This window comes from Chiloscyllium plagiosum, chromosome 17 (assembly GCF_004010195.1).
Source record: "Chiloscyllium plagiosum isolate BGI_BamShark_2017 chromosome 17, ASM401019v2, whole genome shotgun sequence".
NCBI lineage: Eukaryota > Metazoa > Chordata > Chondrichthyes > Orectolobiformes > Hemiscylliidae > Chiloscyllium > Chiloscyllium plagiosum.
Genome location: NC_057726.1, coordinates 66,955,239 through 66,971,807, shown reverse-complemented (window position 1 = coordinate 66,971,807; position 16,569 = coordinate 66,955,239). Strand labels below are relative to the sequence as shown.

At 42.2% G+C, this 16,569-nt stretch overlaps 1 protein-coding gene across 2 annotated transcripts in view; it reads right to left on the bottom strand.

Moving 5' to 3' along the window:
• Positions 1-15,669, bottom strand: part of si:ch211-122f10.4 (cathepsin A-like) — a 50,490-nt gene extending 34,821 nt beyond the window's left edge. Inside the window, exon 1 of one of the 2 annotated variants that reach the window (XM_043707364.1) lies at positions 15,471-15,669. In XM_043707364.1, coding sequence (XP_043563299.1) covers positions 15,471-15,625 — 155 coding nt within the window. In that variant the 5' untranslated portion in view covers positions 15,626-15,669. Of the gene's footprint in view, positions 1-8,218; positions 8,293-15,470 lie in introns of those variants that run through there. The other variant, XM_043707365.1, reaches the window with a different exon arrangement.
• Positions 15,670-16,569: the final 900 nt, after the last annotated feature.

The following is a 16,569-nucleotide window of genomic DNA, read 5'->3' as shown; positions in this document are numbered from 1 at the left end:
AGATTTATCATTGTTGTTGGCAGACACTCAGTAACAATAATTCACGTGATATTTGCTATCTTCTGACCACAGTCACAGTGATATTAAAAGCAGGTCAAGTTGTTCTTATGACCCACCATAGTTTACTTTGATGCTGTCTGTCCATAGTTATCAAAGCATGATACAAACATAGAATTCCAATGTCCAATCTCAATCCACCACAATGCCATTGCATCAAGCTTTGGTGCAAGTACAAGGTTATCACTTTTTAACGGAGAGAAACACAGGGTTCCCTATCTAACTCCATGATCACACTTTGGCTGCAGTTTCTATATGATGCACCATAGCAACTCATTAAGAATACTTCAACTGTAATCCCCTTTGTGTCCTCTACTGCTGGAGAGAAACAAAAACAGCAATGCTCAGACCTCCATATTCTGCATTAACTGGATATGGAACTCGAGTAATAGAAGTCTACAGCACAGAATCAAGGCCCTATATAGCCCATTAAATCTGCACCAGTCAAAAACATGTAACTATTCTAATCCCATCCTCTCACATTTGTCCCATGGTCTTGACTGCTTTGGCATCACAGTGCATATCTAAATACTTCTTAAATGGTATAAGGGTTCCTGCCTCCTCCACCCTTACAGCAGTTGAGTTCCAGATTGCCACCACCTAAAAAAGGTGAAAATATTTTTCCTCATATTCCCTCTAAATCTTCTGCCCCTTACCTCAAGTCTATGCCCCCTGGTCACTGGGGTAAACCAAGTGGAAGAATTCCTTTCTAGCTGTGCCCCTCAAATTTAAATACATCTCAGTGATAGCCCCCTTCAGCCTCTGCTCTAAGGAAAACAACCCCCAGTCTGTCCAATCCCTCTTCATAACTGAAACTCTCCAGCCCGGGCAACATCCTGGTAAGTCTCCCCAGGTCTCTTCATTGTCCTTTAGATCAAAAGTCTGGAATTCTCTCCCTCACCTCATCACAGACTGCAGCAAGAAGAGGCAGCCCTTCACAATCTTCTCCAGGAAGCCAGGGATAAGCCATAAATAGTAGTCTAGCCAGCTACACTACTGCCCCAAGGGAAAATACGGTATGAAAATCTCAACACTTTTCATTCTTGTGGAATTGGGTTTTGACCTAATCCTATCATAATATTAGTCCACAGCAATACAGAGGATCTGATACCTGAAATCATTCTCAGCAAAAGGAAAGCAGTCTCATTTCAACATTCACTCCAAATACCATCAAGTTTGAAGGATTGATCTGAACCTCACAATTCACCAAATCACAGTTTAATGTTTCACACATCAATTATATGCATGTGGAAATCTAATTACAGTGCTGAATGGGAGGCTCCTGATGGGGAATTAGAGGGTCTGACTAATGGTTTCTGAGGTACTGTAGGCACAGGTCCTGAAGAGCTGCAGAGGTTCACACAGCCAGAAAATTAAACAAATAAAAACAGTTTAGAAACTCAAGTCTTGATGACAAAAGCCATACAAGGCAATTGTAAGGAGTCTGGTGCTACGACATGGAAATAGACAGCCTTTCTACTTCTGCATTCACAACACTGAGATTAAACCGAAGACTCCCAAATAAGTGGTCCCTAACCTTCTTTTTGAATAATCAATTCCAGGCTTTGTGAATGTTTAATTTCCAGATACTAGTTTTATGTTATACACAAGAGTTGAACATACTGTTACCATTTATTAAATGCACTATTGCTTCATCAGACATAAAATTAAATAATACAATAAGCAGATTAAGGCCTGTCCTGTAAACCTGAAACATTTGTTTTCAGCTGCCATTTACACAAAAGACAGACAAACACACACAGTTAAGGATAAGTAATAAAACAGGCCAGATTTCACCATGCATCGTTTTGCAATCTTAAATGTGAAGTCCTTAGCAGTTTTTCCTGAAACCTTAATCAAGGTCATCTTCTCAGTTCACCCAGGCAAAGGCAGCAGAACTTATAACTCAGTTTTCTACTCTTGCAGATTCCAGAATCTTTGTGTAGCAGATTAGGTAGAGAGCTTTCAAATTTTCATGCTGTCTGATTTGCAGCTCAGAACTATATCCCCAAAACAAATAGATCAAAAATCAACTTTAATTCTGCTTCTGCCCTGATAGATTGATCAACTCTTTTGTGGCCTCAGTTACCATTCAACAACTGTCATCTGCTTGAACATAGAGTCTCTTCCAGACTTGCTGGAACCAATTCCCAGTTATGATCACATTAATGGCCAAATTCAGCTATCTGTTTGAACACAATGCTCTTCCTTGTGTCTGTTAGAACCTTTCTCACCAAAGTTTAGTCTGCAATTAGCCACTAGGCCTGGCCTCAGAAATAAGCAAGGCTTGTTTAGTTTGTTCTTTTCCTTTACCACAAGCTGTCTCAAAGTCCACCAGTCATTTCAAGCTCACAATTCAACATTGATAATAGCATAACAAAAATTCAGTGAGGGTTCTAATACTGGGTTTAGTGTGAACTGGCTTCATATGTAGTGAGGTCACATTTCCAAGTTAGAACCAAAATGAAGGAAGGAAAATACCCCACTGTTACACGTTAAATAGGCTTTTATGCTCATGATCATTACAACATAAATTACTTTCCCTGCATTCTTCACTGCCTCCATCCCCATCTGAGAGATTGGACAGAGTCAGCATGGATTTCCAAAAGGAAATTATGCTTGACAAATCTATTGGAATTTTGAAAAGATGTAACTAGTACAGCTGATAAGGGGGATCCAGTGGATGTGGTTTACTTAGATTTTCAGAAGGCATTTGATAAGGTCTTAAAATAAAACTTAGCATGTAAAATTAAAGTGTCTGGGATTGGGGGTAGTGTACTGGTTGGCAGATGGAAACAAATGGCAGGCAGTGACTATTAGGGCACCACAGGGATCAGTGCTTGGAATCCCAGATATTTATATCATATATTAATGATTTAGACAAATAATATCTTCAAGTTGGCAGACAATTTAGAGCTGGGTGAGACGGTACGCCAGGGGAAGGACACAGAGATGGTTAAGTATGATTTGGACAAGTTGAGTGAGTGGGAAAATACATGGCTGATGAGATACAAATGTGGGAAAGGGGGAGGTGCAGTGAGATCTGGGTGTCCTTGCATACCAGTTGCTGAAAGCAAGCATGCAGGTACAGCAGACAGTGAAGGCAGCAAATGGTATGTTGACCTTTAGTGTGAGAGGATTGGAGTACAAGAGCAGGAATGTCTTGCTGCAATTGGATGGGGCCTTGGTGAGGCCATGTGCGGAGTATTGTGAACAGTTCTGATCTCCTTCATGGAGGACTGGATCAATTTGGGCTGCATTTGATGGATTTTAGAAGAACGAGGGGATTCTCTCATAAAATTCTAATAGGATTAGACAGGGTAAACACAGGATGGATGCTGGATAGGAATAGGAAGGGGTCACAGTATGAGGATACAAAATAGACCATTTAGGACAGATACAGCGACACAGAAAAAAAAGCAAAACATTGAGGAAGGGGAGATTGAGGGACAGAGTAAGGAAGAGAACTTGAATGAGTGAGGTTGTGTATACAAAGGAAGTGAAAGACTCCTTTTTTAGATTAGATTACATTACAGCGTGGAAACAGGCCCTTCGGCCCAACAAGTCCACACCGACCCGCCGAAGCGAAACCCACCCATACCCCTACATTTACCCCTTACCTAACACTACGGGCAATTTAGTATGGCCAATTCACCTGGCCCTGCACATCTTTGTGACTGTGGGAGGAAACCGGAGCACCCGGAGGAAACCCACGCAGACACGGGGAGAACGTGCAAACTCCACACAGTCAGTCGCCTGAGGCGGGAATTGAACCCGGGTCTCTGGCGCTGTGAGGCAGCAGTGCTAACCACTGTGCCACCGTGCCGCCCTTCTACATAAAGAATCAAAAAGATGCTGAAAAGCCAGTTCATGTTTCAGTTTCAACTCACGTGTGGTTATAATCTGTGCTGGAAATTAAATCTCAGCTAAAAGCACTTTACAAAATACTTAGCTACTCCAATTTCTGAGAGTGTGATATGATGTGGCAATAAACCAGTGGATAGGTAAATCCCTAGATTCCATGTCTGGTGAGTGCTGAATTAACTGATGTCAGCTGGGTACTAAATCTGACTTGGATAGGGAGTGCGCTCAGGGAAAAGCATTCTTCCCAATTGTCATGTAAATTCTATGATTCTGCAGCTCAGCGGTGATGCTTGTCACAGTTGATGAGTAAACCAACAATGCTAGCTAAACTCAGATATGAATAGCAATTAATTTGGACACTGGTGAGTTGTCAGGCGAGGAGGTGAAATATATGCAATTGTTGTTCTCTGAAAATTACATCAACTGACAGAAAGAACAAATTCTCAAATCTACTGGCTTGAAATCTGCACCACACGCACAAGAGATTGTGCTACTTGAGACCTACAGTCTCATCCAAGATTGTAATTATTGTTGGCTCCAAGGATGGGCATAATTGCCACATTATAAAGTAATCTTCAGACACCACAATGATATTACTAATCTGTCTTGTCTTTTTACACAAAAGGAAAATCTAAAATTGCCTTTTCCCTAGGTGAATCCACGGAACAGCATTTTTGAATACAGTCCATTAAAAGTAGCCTCCAAAACACTTTTGTCATTTCACTTGTACAGTCTCATGAAGGTTTCCATCCCCCACAAAACTGCATTGCCTTTGCTACAAAGTGTTCTGATTTTTCGCTTAATTCTTTGCCTAATAGTATAACCACTGTTAGGCAAAAGACAAACAACTCCAGACAATGTCTTCTCATCTTGTTACTTCTCACCTCTCCCCATGCAATCCCATTCCCTATTGAGTCAAGGCCTTTTCTTTCACTACGACCCCCGTGTCATCCTGAATTTTCAGGGATGCCCCATCTCCTCAAAACATAAAAGTACGTTGGAAATTTAATTCCCAATTTTGTTTACCATGCAACCATATCTTTGCAATGGCTATTAGATCAAATCCACTTATCTCAATTTGTACCATTAATCTTCCCACAAATGCTTAGTGCACTCAGATAAAGTACCTTTAATTTTTATAATTGTTTGAACAATTTCCCTTGCTACTGGTGCACTAAACCTCAATGTTCCTTCCAGTCACACTCTGCACCCTTACCCTATGCTGCACTGTAGTCTTGAATTCCTGCTTTAGATTTATACATTTCGCCTCCCTTGAACAATCCTTGCATGTTTAGTAGAGATACAGACCAGTACTCCGTGACACTTTTCTGTACCAATTCATGACATTTCAATAATCTGTATAACTGGGTCATCAAGTCATAGTATCATCAAAATGTACAGCATGGAAACAGACCCTTCAGTCCAACACGTCCATGCCAACGTGAATTAGTCCCATTTGACAGCACTTGGTCCATATCGTTACAAACCCTTCCTATCCATATACCCATCCAGATGCTTTTTAAATGTTGTAATTGTACCAGCCTCCATCACTTCCTCTGGTAGCTCATTCCATACATGTACCACCCTCTGTGAAAAAGTTGCCGCTTAGGTCCCTTTTAAATCTTTCCCCTCTCACTCTAAACCTATACCTTCTAGTTCTGGACTCCTCCATGCCAGGGAAAAGTCCTTGTCTATTTACCCTATCCATGCCCGTCATGATTTTATAAGCCTCTATAAGGTCACCTCTCAGCATCCAACGCTCCAGGGAAAACAGCCCCAGTCTATTCAGCCTCTCTCAAAAGCTCAAGCCTTCTAACCCTAGCACCATCCTTGTGAATCTTTTCTGAAAGGGCGTTTGTGAACGGGTGTTCTTGAAATGGTTCAGAAAAGATCTACAAGGATAATGCCCGGGTTGGTTGTTTGAGCTATAGGGAGAGGTTGAATAGACTGGGGCTGTTTTCCCTGGAGCGTCAGAGGATGAGTGGTGACTATGAGGTTTATAAAATCATGAAGAGCACGGATAGGATAAATAGACAAGGTATTTTCCCTGAGGTGTGGGAGTCCAGAACTAGAGGGCATAGGTTTAGGGTGAGAGGGGAAAGATATAAAAGGGACCTAAGGGGCAACTTTTTCATACAGACGGTGGTAAATGTATGGAATGAGCTGCCAGAGGAAGTGGTGGAGGCTGGTACAATTACAACATTTAAAAGGCATCCAGATGGATATATGAATAGGAAGGGTTTAGAGAAATATGGGCCAAGTGCTGGCAAATGGGACAAGATTAATTTAGGATATCTGGTTGGCATGGACGGGGGGTGGGACCGAAGGGTCTGTTTTCATGCTGTACATCTCTATGATTTTATGATTTGATGGCCCACGTATATAGATCATTGAAATGTCATGAATTGGTACAGAAAAGTATCATACAGTAATGGCATATATCTCAACTGGTCTATATCTCAACTAAAAGTGTGAGGGTTGTTCAAGTGAGGGAAAGTGTATAAATCTAAAACAAGAATTCAAGACTTTAGTGCAGCATAGGGTAAAGATGCAGAGTGAGACAGGAGGGAACATTGAGGTTTAGTGCACCACTGAATAAAAGTTGCAAGGGGAAATGTTCAAACAATTATAAAATTTAAAGGTACTTTATCTTTTACTGTTCTCCCTTAACACCATTTGAAAATTCACTTGTTATAACCTATTTAGACTCAAAGTGGATGAAATCCATTTGCTACAGTTTCACTCATGCACTGAATCTACCAGCTCTTTGTAATATTACACTTGTATTTATTGGTACAAAGCTACTGTTATCAGCAATTTTGGATGAGCCTCCCTGTCAGTCATCTAAATCATTAATAAATCCAGTAAATATTTAAAGCTTCAGGAATTTGGGACACCGCTAGTAATATGTTGTCAATGATTGTACCTGTCCATTATCCCTATTGTCAGATACCTGCCACTCAGCCAATTTCCTAAACAGATCAATAATTCATCTCAAAATTTCAAGAGCTTAAACTTTAACTAACAGTCTTTTATGAGGTACTTTATCAAGTACTCTGGAAGCTCAAAACGTCATTTTAATAAACACATCCACTACTTTATTCAACTCTTCAAAAAATTTCAGATTCATCAGGCATGACTTCCCCATAATCTATGTTGGTTGTCACTGATCAACTGAAACTGTTCATGATATTTATTTAATCACCCTGTCCTTAAGTGACAAACTCTAGTAATTGCCTGACAACAGATATTATATTAACTGGTTTATAATCCCCTAACTTTCCTTTCTGTCTCTCTCCTTCACCTTCCTTAAATAGTGGAATGACACTGCCAATTTTGTTATCTCTAAGAATGGTTCTTGAATAAAGAAACCTACAGAAACTTTGTTAAGGTATCTGCAAATGTTCTTAACCCCAACGCCCCCATCCTTGGCCAGGATGGAAACATCTGGGTCATAAATTTGTTACTATCAGAATCTGTATTCTTTTTCTTTATAATTATTTAATTTATGTTAATTAGGGAGCGATGTCTCTGATTCAATAATAGTTTCCTTGGTTTCTGGGCATACTGGAATCTTTCTTAATTGGCTGGCCCATAGAATTCATGGGGTGGTGGTAGATGGAAAGTATCCAGCCTGGAGCTCGGTGACCAGTGCTGTTAGAGGACCTCTGCTCTTTGTGATTTATAAAAATGATTTGGATGAGGAAGTGGAAGGGTGGGTGGGTGGGTTAGTAAGTTTGCCAATGGCACAGAAGTTGGTGGAGTTGTGGGTAGTGTGGGGAGCTGTTGTAGGTTGGAACAGGATATTGACAGGATGCAGGACTGGGTTGAGAAGTGGCAGATGGAGTTCAACCTGGAAAAGTATGAAGTGATTCACTTTGGAAGGTCAAATTTGAATGCAGAATACAGCATAAAAGGCAGGATTCTTGGCAGTGTGGAGGAACAGAGGGATCTTGGGGTCCATGTCCATAGATCCCTCGAAAGTTGTTAGGGCTGTTAAGAAGGCATATGGTGTGTTGGTTTCAGAGACAGTAAACGTAAGCCAGTGATGCCCACAACCCATGAATAATTTTCTTATGTTACTTGCATCGATGCAATACCTTTCACAACCTTCAGTGTCGTGAAGTGATTTTGAGCTCGTGAAGTACACTTGAAGAGTCATCGCAATTGTGCATGAAATCTAGCAGCCAATAAAATTTTAAAAGTTTCATTTCCTTGTCACACCTTTCCAACCCAGCTCCACACTCAAGACTGCAAGTCGAAGTTACAGAATAGTTCACAGTTATTTAAAACTTGCCTGTAATGGATCATAGAAGGCTGTACAAAAGAGGAAATTGCCTTCAGTATGTCAGGCATTCGAAGTTGGCTGAGATTCACTGATGACAGTCTCTGATTGACTGACTTTCAGAACCTGCACCACTTGAAGCTGGAGGATTGTTGGTCTTGCAAACTGATCCCAGGGGACTGTAACCTGAGCTCAGAGACTCAGCTGCTTGGTCTCTCGCTGCTGTTCACGGGCTGTGCCCAGGGAACCTCCAGCTTTGCTATTTAAACTCTCAGGTTTCACATCAGAATCTCATCTTCCCCACTCCAGGAACAACCTTCTGAAAACGAGGTGCCAATTTCCAGTTCTCCTCTTGCATGCAAGGAACGGAAAGAAACTGCATTACAATTAAAACAATTGACAGCTTGTTCAATTTAGCATTCCAATATATTCCACTAAGTGGTTACAATGCACTGTGCTATTCTGGACTGTCAACAATAAAAGCAAGGCTGTAGCATCATCTAAATATAGGCCAGGTAGCTGGAGGAAGCAGAGAACAATGAAGGGATATAGGATTACAAAACTGCTCGTTTGGAAAATAAGAAACATGGACTGAGTGGAACACATGGTCTGTTTTTGCTGCAGTTTCTCGGTTTCTTAAAACAAACGGAAAGACTTGGTTATGCCCCAATTCTCTCTCATGTTTTGCTGATTTTAATTTTTTGGAGGCGATGACTCTTCAAGTGTACTTCACTAGCTCAAAATCACTTCATGATACTCAAGGTTAAAAGAAAATCGCATAACACCGGGTTATAGTTCAACAGGTTTATTTGGAAGCACTAGCTTTTGGAGCGCTGCTCCTTCATCGGGTGGTTGTGGCGTGTAAGATCTTAAGTGTCCTACAATCTTATACGCCACAAACACCTGATGAAGGAGCAGCGCTCCAAAAGCTAGTGCTTCCAAATAAAGCTGTTGGACTAGAACTTGGTGTTGTGTGACTGCTGATTTTAGTTAGTTTATTTTCTTCACCACTACATACACACATGATGAAATGACATTATCGAGGTTAATAAAATCATAAGGGGCATGGATAAGGTAAATAGCCAAGGTCGTTTTCCTAGGGTAGGAGAGTTCAAAACTAGAGACCATAGGTTTAAGGTGAGAGGGGAAAGATTTAAAAGGGGACTTGAGGGGTAACTTTTTCATGCAGAGGGTGGTCGTGTATGGAACAAGCTGCAAGAGGAAGTGGTACAGGTGAGTACAATTACTACATTCAAAAGATATTTGGATGAATAGGGAGGATTTAGAAGGATATGAACCAAATGCTGGCAAATGGGCGTAGGTCAGATTGGGATTATGGTCGGCCCAGATGAGTTGGACAGAAGTGTATGTTTCCGTGCTTTCTCAATCTGCTAGAGTCGGTTGTTTTGCTTCATACATTTTTTATCTTCATGGTGTCTGGTTTATGCAATATAAGCACTAAATTGGTAGTAACATGTAATTAATTATCGCACCTTCTGCACATCTGCTAAATATCACCCAACATTCAGATTAGGAACATGGAGGAGTGGTCGGTCAGTCAGCCCACTCATTAATATCTCAAGATCAGCTGTGATCTCAAAGAGTTGATTTGCTCTACTGACCTGCACGAAATGGAATGCCCCGGGGTGGGGAGGTGGTGTGTCTTTGTCTTATAGGTGGAATGTGGGAGGTTTACACAGCCATTTCCTTACCATTCAGGGATGAACATTTTCATCCAGAAACCAATAACAACATTGCAGTTGGAAATTTAACTACTCCCCTCTAGTTACAAAAACAATCTGCAACAGATTTGACCATTAAGGGATGATTTCTACATTGTTTCTGGAGGTGGGCTGGTCACCGCATTGTCACATGCTACTCAAGATACAATGAGGGGATGGCTGAGGGTTGTCTTGTGGGCAGTACTAACTGTGATATTGAGAGTTTTGTAGAAAGACGTTTCCTTTTGTTCAGAGAGAGCTTTTGCACGACCCTGTAACCTCTGCGATGTGTGTGTTAAAAGGTTCCTCCAGAAGGCTTGTACTGTACTGTGCTTAATAAACTTGGCTGCTTATTCACAGAAGTTGGTGTGTTGCACCTAGGGTGTAAGAATCTCAAGAGTAAAAGAACCTATCAATCTGTGGCCTAACTCTATATACCTGCCTTTGGCCCATATTCCTCATATCTTTAAAAAAAATTATTTACCTCAGATTTAAAATCAGCAATTTATTCTGCATCCCACCCTTTAAGGGGTAGAAGTGCTTTCTAACCATAAGAAATAGGAATAGGAGTAGCTTCCTCAGCCCCTCAAGCCTGCCCTGCCTTTCAAGAGGAATCAGGGTTTATCGAACATTCCTCACATCCATTTTACCTCCCCATTCCCTGTAACCCTTGACCGTCCGACCAAGAATCTATCTCAGCCTTAAATATAGGCAAGGACCCTGCCCTTACAGCTCTCTGGGGGAAGGAATTCCAAGGACTCTCAACCCTCAGAGAAGAAATTCCTCATCATCTCAGTCTTAAATTGGCACCCCTTTATTCAGAGACTGTGCCCTGTGGTCCTGGCCTCCTCTATATTGGGGAGACAGGCCGCCTACTTGCGGAGCGATTCAGAGAGCACCTCTGGGCCACCCAACCAACCCAAACCTACACTCTGTCTGTAAAACATGACCCAGAGTTTCCCACTGCCTCCACTTCAACACACCACTGTGTTCCTACACCAACATTTCTGTCCCAGATCTGTTGCAGTGTTCCTTAACGCAAGTTCAAAGAACAACACTTCATTTTCCACTTGGGGATTCTGTTTCCTCTCTGCTCATTCCTGAAGAAGGGCCTGTGCCCGAAACGTCGAATCTCCTGTTCCCTGGATGCTGCCTGACCTGCTGTGCTGTTCCAGCAATAAAGTTTCAACCTGGACTCTCACATGAGGGGAAACATTCTTTCAGCATTTACCCTGTTAAATCGCTTAAGAATCCTCAATGTTTCATGAGATCTCCTCTCATTCTTCAAAACTCCTGTGAGTCGAGTCCCAACCTATTTCCTCATAAGACAATCTCTCCAGACCAGGGATCATTTGAGTAAACCTTCTCTGAACTGCATCCCTTGAAATGATAGCTTTCCTGAAATAAGGTGACCAAAACTGCTCGGTACGGACTCACCAGCACCCTGTACAGTTGCAATAAGACTTCTCTAATCCTTGAAATAAAGGCCAATATTCCATTCATCTTCCAGATTATCTGTTGTACCTGTGTGTTAGCTTTCTGTGTTTCATGTACAAATACCTCCAAGTCCCTTTGTGTTGCAGCGGTCAGCAGTTTTCCTCCATTTAAATAGTATTCTGTTCTTTGTTCTCCCTTCCAAAAATTAACAACTTTGCCTTTTTCCACATTCTACTTCAGTTGCCAACTTTTCTGCACTCACTTAACCTATCAATATCTCTCTGTAAACTGTTTGTATCCCTTTCGCAACCTGCCTTTCCACCTATATTTGTGTTGTCTGCAAGTCTGGCTACAGTACATTCGCTTCCTTCCTCCAAGTCATTAATATATAGGAAACAGATGCACTCCCAGATCACAGCAATATTGTGGTCCCAGTATCTCTGCTGAATGGTCTGATTGTAAAGATCAAGCTGTGCCCCTTCATTCTGGAATTCCCAAAGAATGGAAATAGTTTCTCTTCATTTACCTTATCGTTTTCTGTTAATATCTTGAAGGCTTTGATCAGGCCACCTTAAACCTTCCAAATTCTCAAGAAAGCATGCCTAAATTTGTGTAATCTCTCCGTACAACTTAACCCTTGAAGTTCAGGTATCATTCACGTAAAGCCGAGTTGTACTTCCTCCAAGGACTGTATGTTCTTCCTTGGTGCTCAGATTCTGGCAGAAGTCTCAATCCTGAGGTATTCTTGTGAACATTTCAAATCGTTGCGGTGCCTCAGTGGGTCATAATAGTCTAAATCAAAAAGTTGCAACTTCAAGACTCACTCCAGATCTTGTAGCAGAAAGTCTCGGCAGACAATCAAATGTAGTGGTATGAGTGTGCAGAGTTATTAGAAGTTGTTGAGCTTTTTGTTCCCCAAGATGGACATAAAAGATCCTACGGTACATTTTGAAGAGCAGGGGAGTTATCCCTAGTATCCATGTGTCCCTCAATCAACATTGTAAAAAACGGATTATTTGCTCATTATCACCCTGCCATGTGAAAATTGTCTGCCACTTTTCTATACTATATTGGTGACTAATTTCACAAAGTAAAATACTACAGGTGCTGGAAACAAAAATAAAAATGGTGAAAATACTCAGAAGCAGAGATAACATTTATCTATAGCCTTTCATCACCTCTAAGGAATGACCCTGGAACCTACATACTATTGGTAAAATATCGTGTTTCCACTTAAAACATACTTAATTGTTTGTGAAGGATTTTGGGATGTGCTGAGACTGTCAAAGTGCTAAATAGTTTCACATTATTTCTTTTAATATTTGGAATCAAAAAAGATTACAGCTGATTCATGACATCAGTATGCATGGAACATTGTCAATGGAGAGTTAAATTATGAGGAGGGATTACCCAATTTGTTCCCTCACAGTGTAAAGAATCGTGGAATTCTTTACCACGGAGGGCAGTGGAGGTTGTCGCATTAAGTATATCCAGCGCTGAGGCTGACAGATTTGTAGTCAGTAAAAGGGAATCAATGGTTGTGTGTAAAAGGCGGGAAAATGAGTTGAGGGTTGTCAGATTAACCATGAATTCATTAGAATAATGGAGCAGACTTGATGGGCTGAATGGCCCGCTTTTGCTTCTCTGCCTTATGGTCTACAAACTGATGTTGAATTCCCTGGAATTTAGAAGGTTAGCATCGACTTGATCAAGGTTTTCAGGATATTAAGGAGCAATGGATTCAGCTATTTCCCCTGGTTGGGGAATCTATTACTGGAGAGCATTATCTAAGAAATTGATCCAGGTCAGAAGTGAAGTTAGAAAACACGCCTGCTGACTCAGCGCCAACTGCTTTCCCAATCTGCCAAAGTTTGTTATTTCGCTTCCTAAATTAATCTTCAGGGTTGCTGGTTGACACAAGATTAAATTGGTAGGATTGCGTAATCTTTTATCCCACCATTCTAGAGGAGGACTGGTCTCGAAACATTAACTCTTTTCTTGCCACACTTGCTGCCAGACCTGCTGAGTTTCTCCAACAATTTCTGCTTTTGCAAAAACACTAGGCCATCTGTTCATTTTAAATCAATAAACTAATATAGATTGTGGTTATCCAAAGATATAAAGGGCTATCAGACAAAGATTAGCCATGATCTCACTGAATAAACAGAGCAGGTTCAAGAGGATAAAAGACCTACCATTTTCCTACGCCTGTAAGAGGTTTTGTAAACCTGATTACCCACTGTAAACTTATATTACCAGTACTAGCCACATACAGTTAGTTATTATGGCACTCTCACTGTCTCTCTGCCCTTCCCTCCCCATTCCTGTCCAGAATGGAGCAGGACCAGGCTTGGTTGTAACTTTCTGGTCAGATACCCCATGTCAGTCACAGTCCAAGATGAAAGAATGGTTGTCAAGTGTGCAATTCGGAGAGGATCCTTGTGAAATTCTCACTTTAGTCATGTTTAATCACATAACAGACCCTCCCCACCTCTCCAAATGAGAAAGGCTTGCTTCTCAGAAACCAGAACACACAAAAGTGATGAGCAGGGAATGGCCACCTTAGCCCCTCAAGCCTGGGCCACATGGTCATAAATGCTGTATGACTGGGCTGTATTCTCCCGAACAATGTATCATGAAATGCAAAAACATTAAATTCCAATTTTGAGAAATTACAACATTTGGTTTGAAAAAACATGTTGGAAAAATTTCTAGCATGTAGAGAGGAGGAATTATTTCCAATTATGGGAGACTCCTCATAAGATTTATCACCTTAACCTGAGAGCTAAGAAATTTGTGGGTGCTGTCAGGAAGCACCACTCTACTCAAATAGTAGTATCACACCACCATCACCAAAGAAAAATGCTAGGGGTCAACTGAAAATGTCACAATGCAATATTGAAGGATTTTCATAGAACTGGCACATTAAAGGGACACGGAATCAAAACGGGAATCTTGAGCTAAGATTCAATGTAATCATACTCCACCACTTGAAACATTCATGGCCAGACTGCAGCCTTAACTCTTTCTCATTTATCACCTCTTGATTCACTGGTCAATTAAGAATTTCACCATTTGACTGTATAGCCCTAAAACCCCCGAGGGATAGAATGGACTAAACCTTTTGTCATGCTTCCAGGATAGACTCTTACTCCCCAACTATCCTTGGCGAACCTAATTCAGGAAGCCACTATTAGCATGCACACGGTATCTGTTGCTTTCCCCACCTTTAATAAGGTTAGACCACCAGTCAGAATATGTTTCTGGGTCATAGGAAGGGCCCAGTATAACTGTCACACACACATTCCCAGAAGTGGTTAAGGAACATAACATCTGGAAAACGCAGCCGCCTAGAATCTTGGCATGGCTGGGAGCAGGACTTTCCTGAATCCATCTGGGTGTCCCAGATGGCCGACAACTAACCATGAGAGAATGTGACATTTCAACAGGAAAAGACCCCGGCAGAGAAGGTTTGGGAGATCAGAATCCGACTAACTCCAACAGGTCTCTCTCGCTCCCTCAATGGGCCAGGCATCATCATAAAACAGGCACCAGGACAAGAATTGAGGGGCAACCCCTCTCGTTCTCACTTCAAAGCGAACTCCGGAAGCAATTACTGGACATAACTTGGCGCAGAACACGGTCTCCCACCAGAGAAACACAAAAAAAACTTCTGGGTTCCTCGTGGAGGAAGATTGCTCCTTTAAAACCACCATTCGACGGGAAGCCCTTAAAGTTAAGCAGTGATTTTTTAAAAGGCACTTTAATCACGTTACAGCATCACCTCAGCCTAAAACTTCCTCATTTGGGGTTACTGCTGACTCTGAAACTGTTCTGTCACACAGAACCGAGCATTAGGCCACTTAATTAGTGGTCAGTGTGAATAAGGGACTGTTTGTGTACAATCCAGTTTAAGGGTTTCAGTTTTTGTGATGGACTGGGTTCAGGGTCCACCCGCCGTCATATTGGACTGTTTCTTCCCGCTTGAGCAAGGATCCAACCTGGAAACCTTACTGGCTAAAATCCAGGGGAGCCGGGCTGACAGAAACTGGTTATGCCTCACTCTGCAACAGGATCCCAGCTCCTGTGAAGCGACACTCACTTACCAGTAGTGGAGATGTTTGCCTGGAGACGCCTGAAGGTACCCGGACCACTGCCTGAAGTTTAAGCGGCTGCTCAGACCAGGTAAGCTCAGGACTTCATCTGGGGAGTAAGAGCCGAAGCAGCCCCGAACACACAGCAACAGCAAACACCACCTCATGTTTGTTGCTGAGGGAAGCACTACAGGAATGCTCCGGCGGCCCCCTCATATGACCAGCTCAGAATGAAACGATCACATGATCGATAATGAATGAGACATTCGCGGAAGCGGAGGCGGAGCACAACAGACAGCAACTCAGCTCACCCTGAACCACTGAGAGGAACTGGAAACCCAGACCAGAGAGGGAGAGAGGGAGGGAGAGAACGTGGATTGGTCTTGAACGAGACCACCCGAGAGCTGTACGAGGAAGAGGGAGAAAGCTACGATTGAGAGAGAAAGAGATAGGCTGGAGATTGAGGCAGATGAGTCAGAGAAAGCTGGATGGGACGGATTCTAGCCCTGGGCGACTGTGTGGAGTTTGCACATTCTCTTCATGTCTGCCTGGGTTCTGCCAGGTGCTCAGGTTCCCTCCACCTGTTGAAAGATGTGCAGGTTAGGTGGATGGCCGTGCTGAATTGCCCAGTAGGGTAAAGGGATGTGCAGGCTAGGTGACAGCCTTTTACTACAACCATTGGTAACTGAACCAGCTGCTTCAACATCGGAGACTGGGACGGAAGTTGTGTCCTTAATCTGTAAAGGCTCCCCCGGTCCAGGTTCTCAGTCTAGCAGACGGCTTGCATAAACTTAGGAGTTGGAATCCAGAGAGAATTTTGTTGGAAGACTGGTTCTGTGAACTCTGAAATGGCTGTACTGATATCGACCTCCATTAGAAACAGGTCACCGTTTAACCAGGCGTTTATTTTCACTGAGGTAAAAACAATGACTGCAGATGCTGGAAACCAGATTCTGGATCAGTGGTGCTGGAAGAGCACAGCAATTCAGGCAGCATCCGAAGACAGGCAAAATCGACGTTTCGGGCAAAAGCCCTTCATCAAGAATAAAGGCAGAGAGCCTGAAGCGTGGAGAGATAAGCTAGAGGAGGGTGGGGGTGGGGAGAGAGTGGC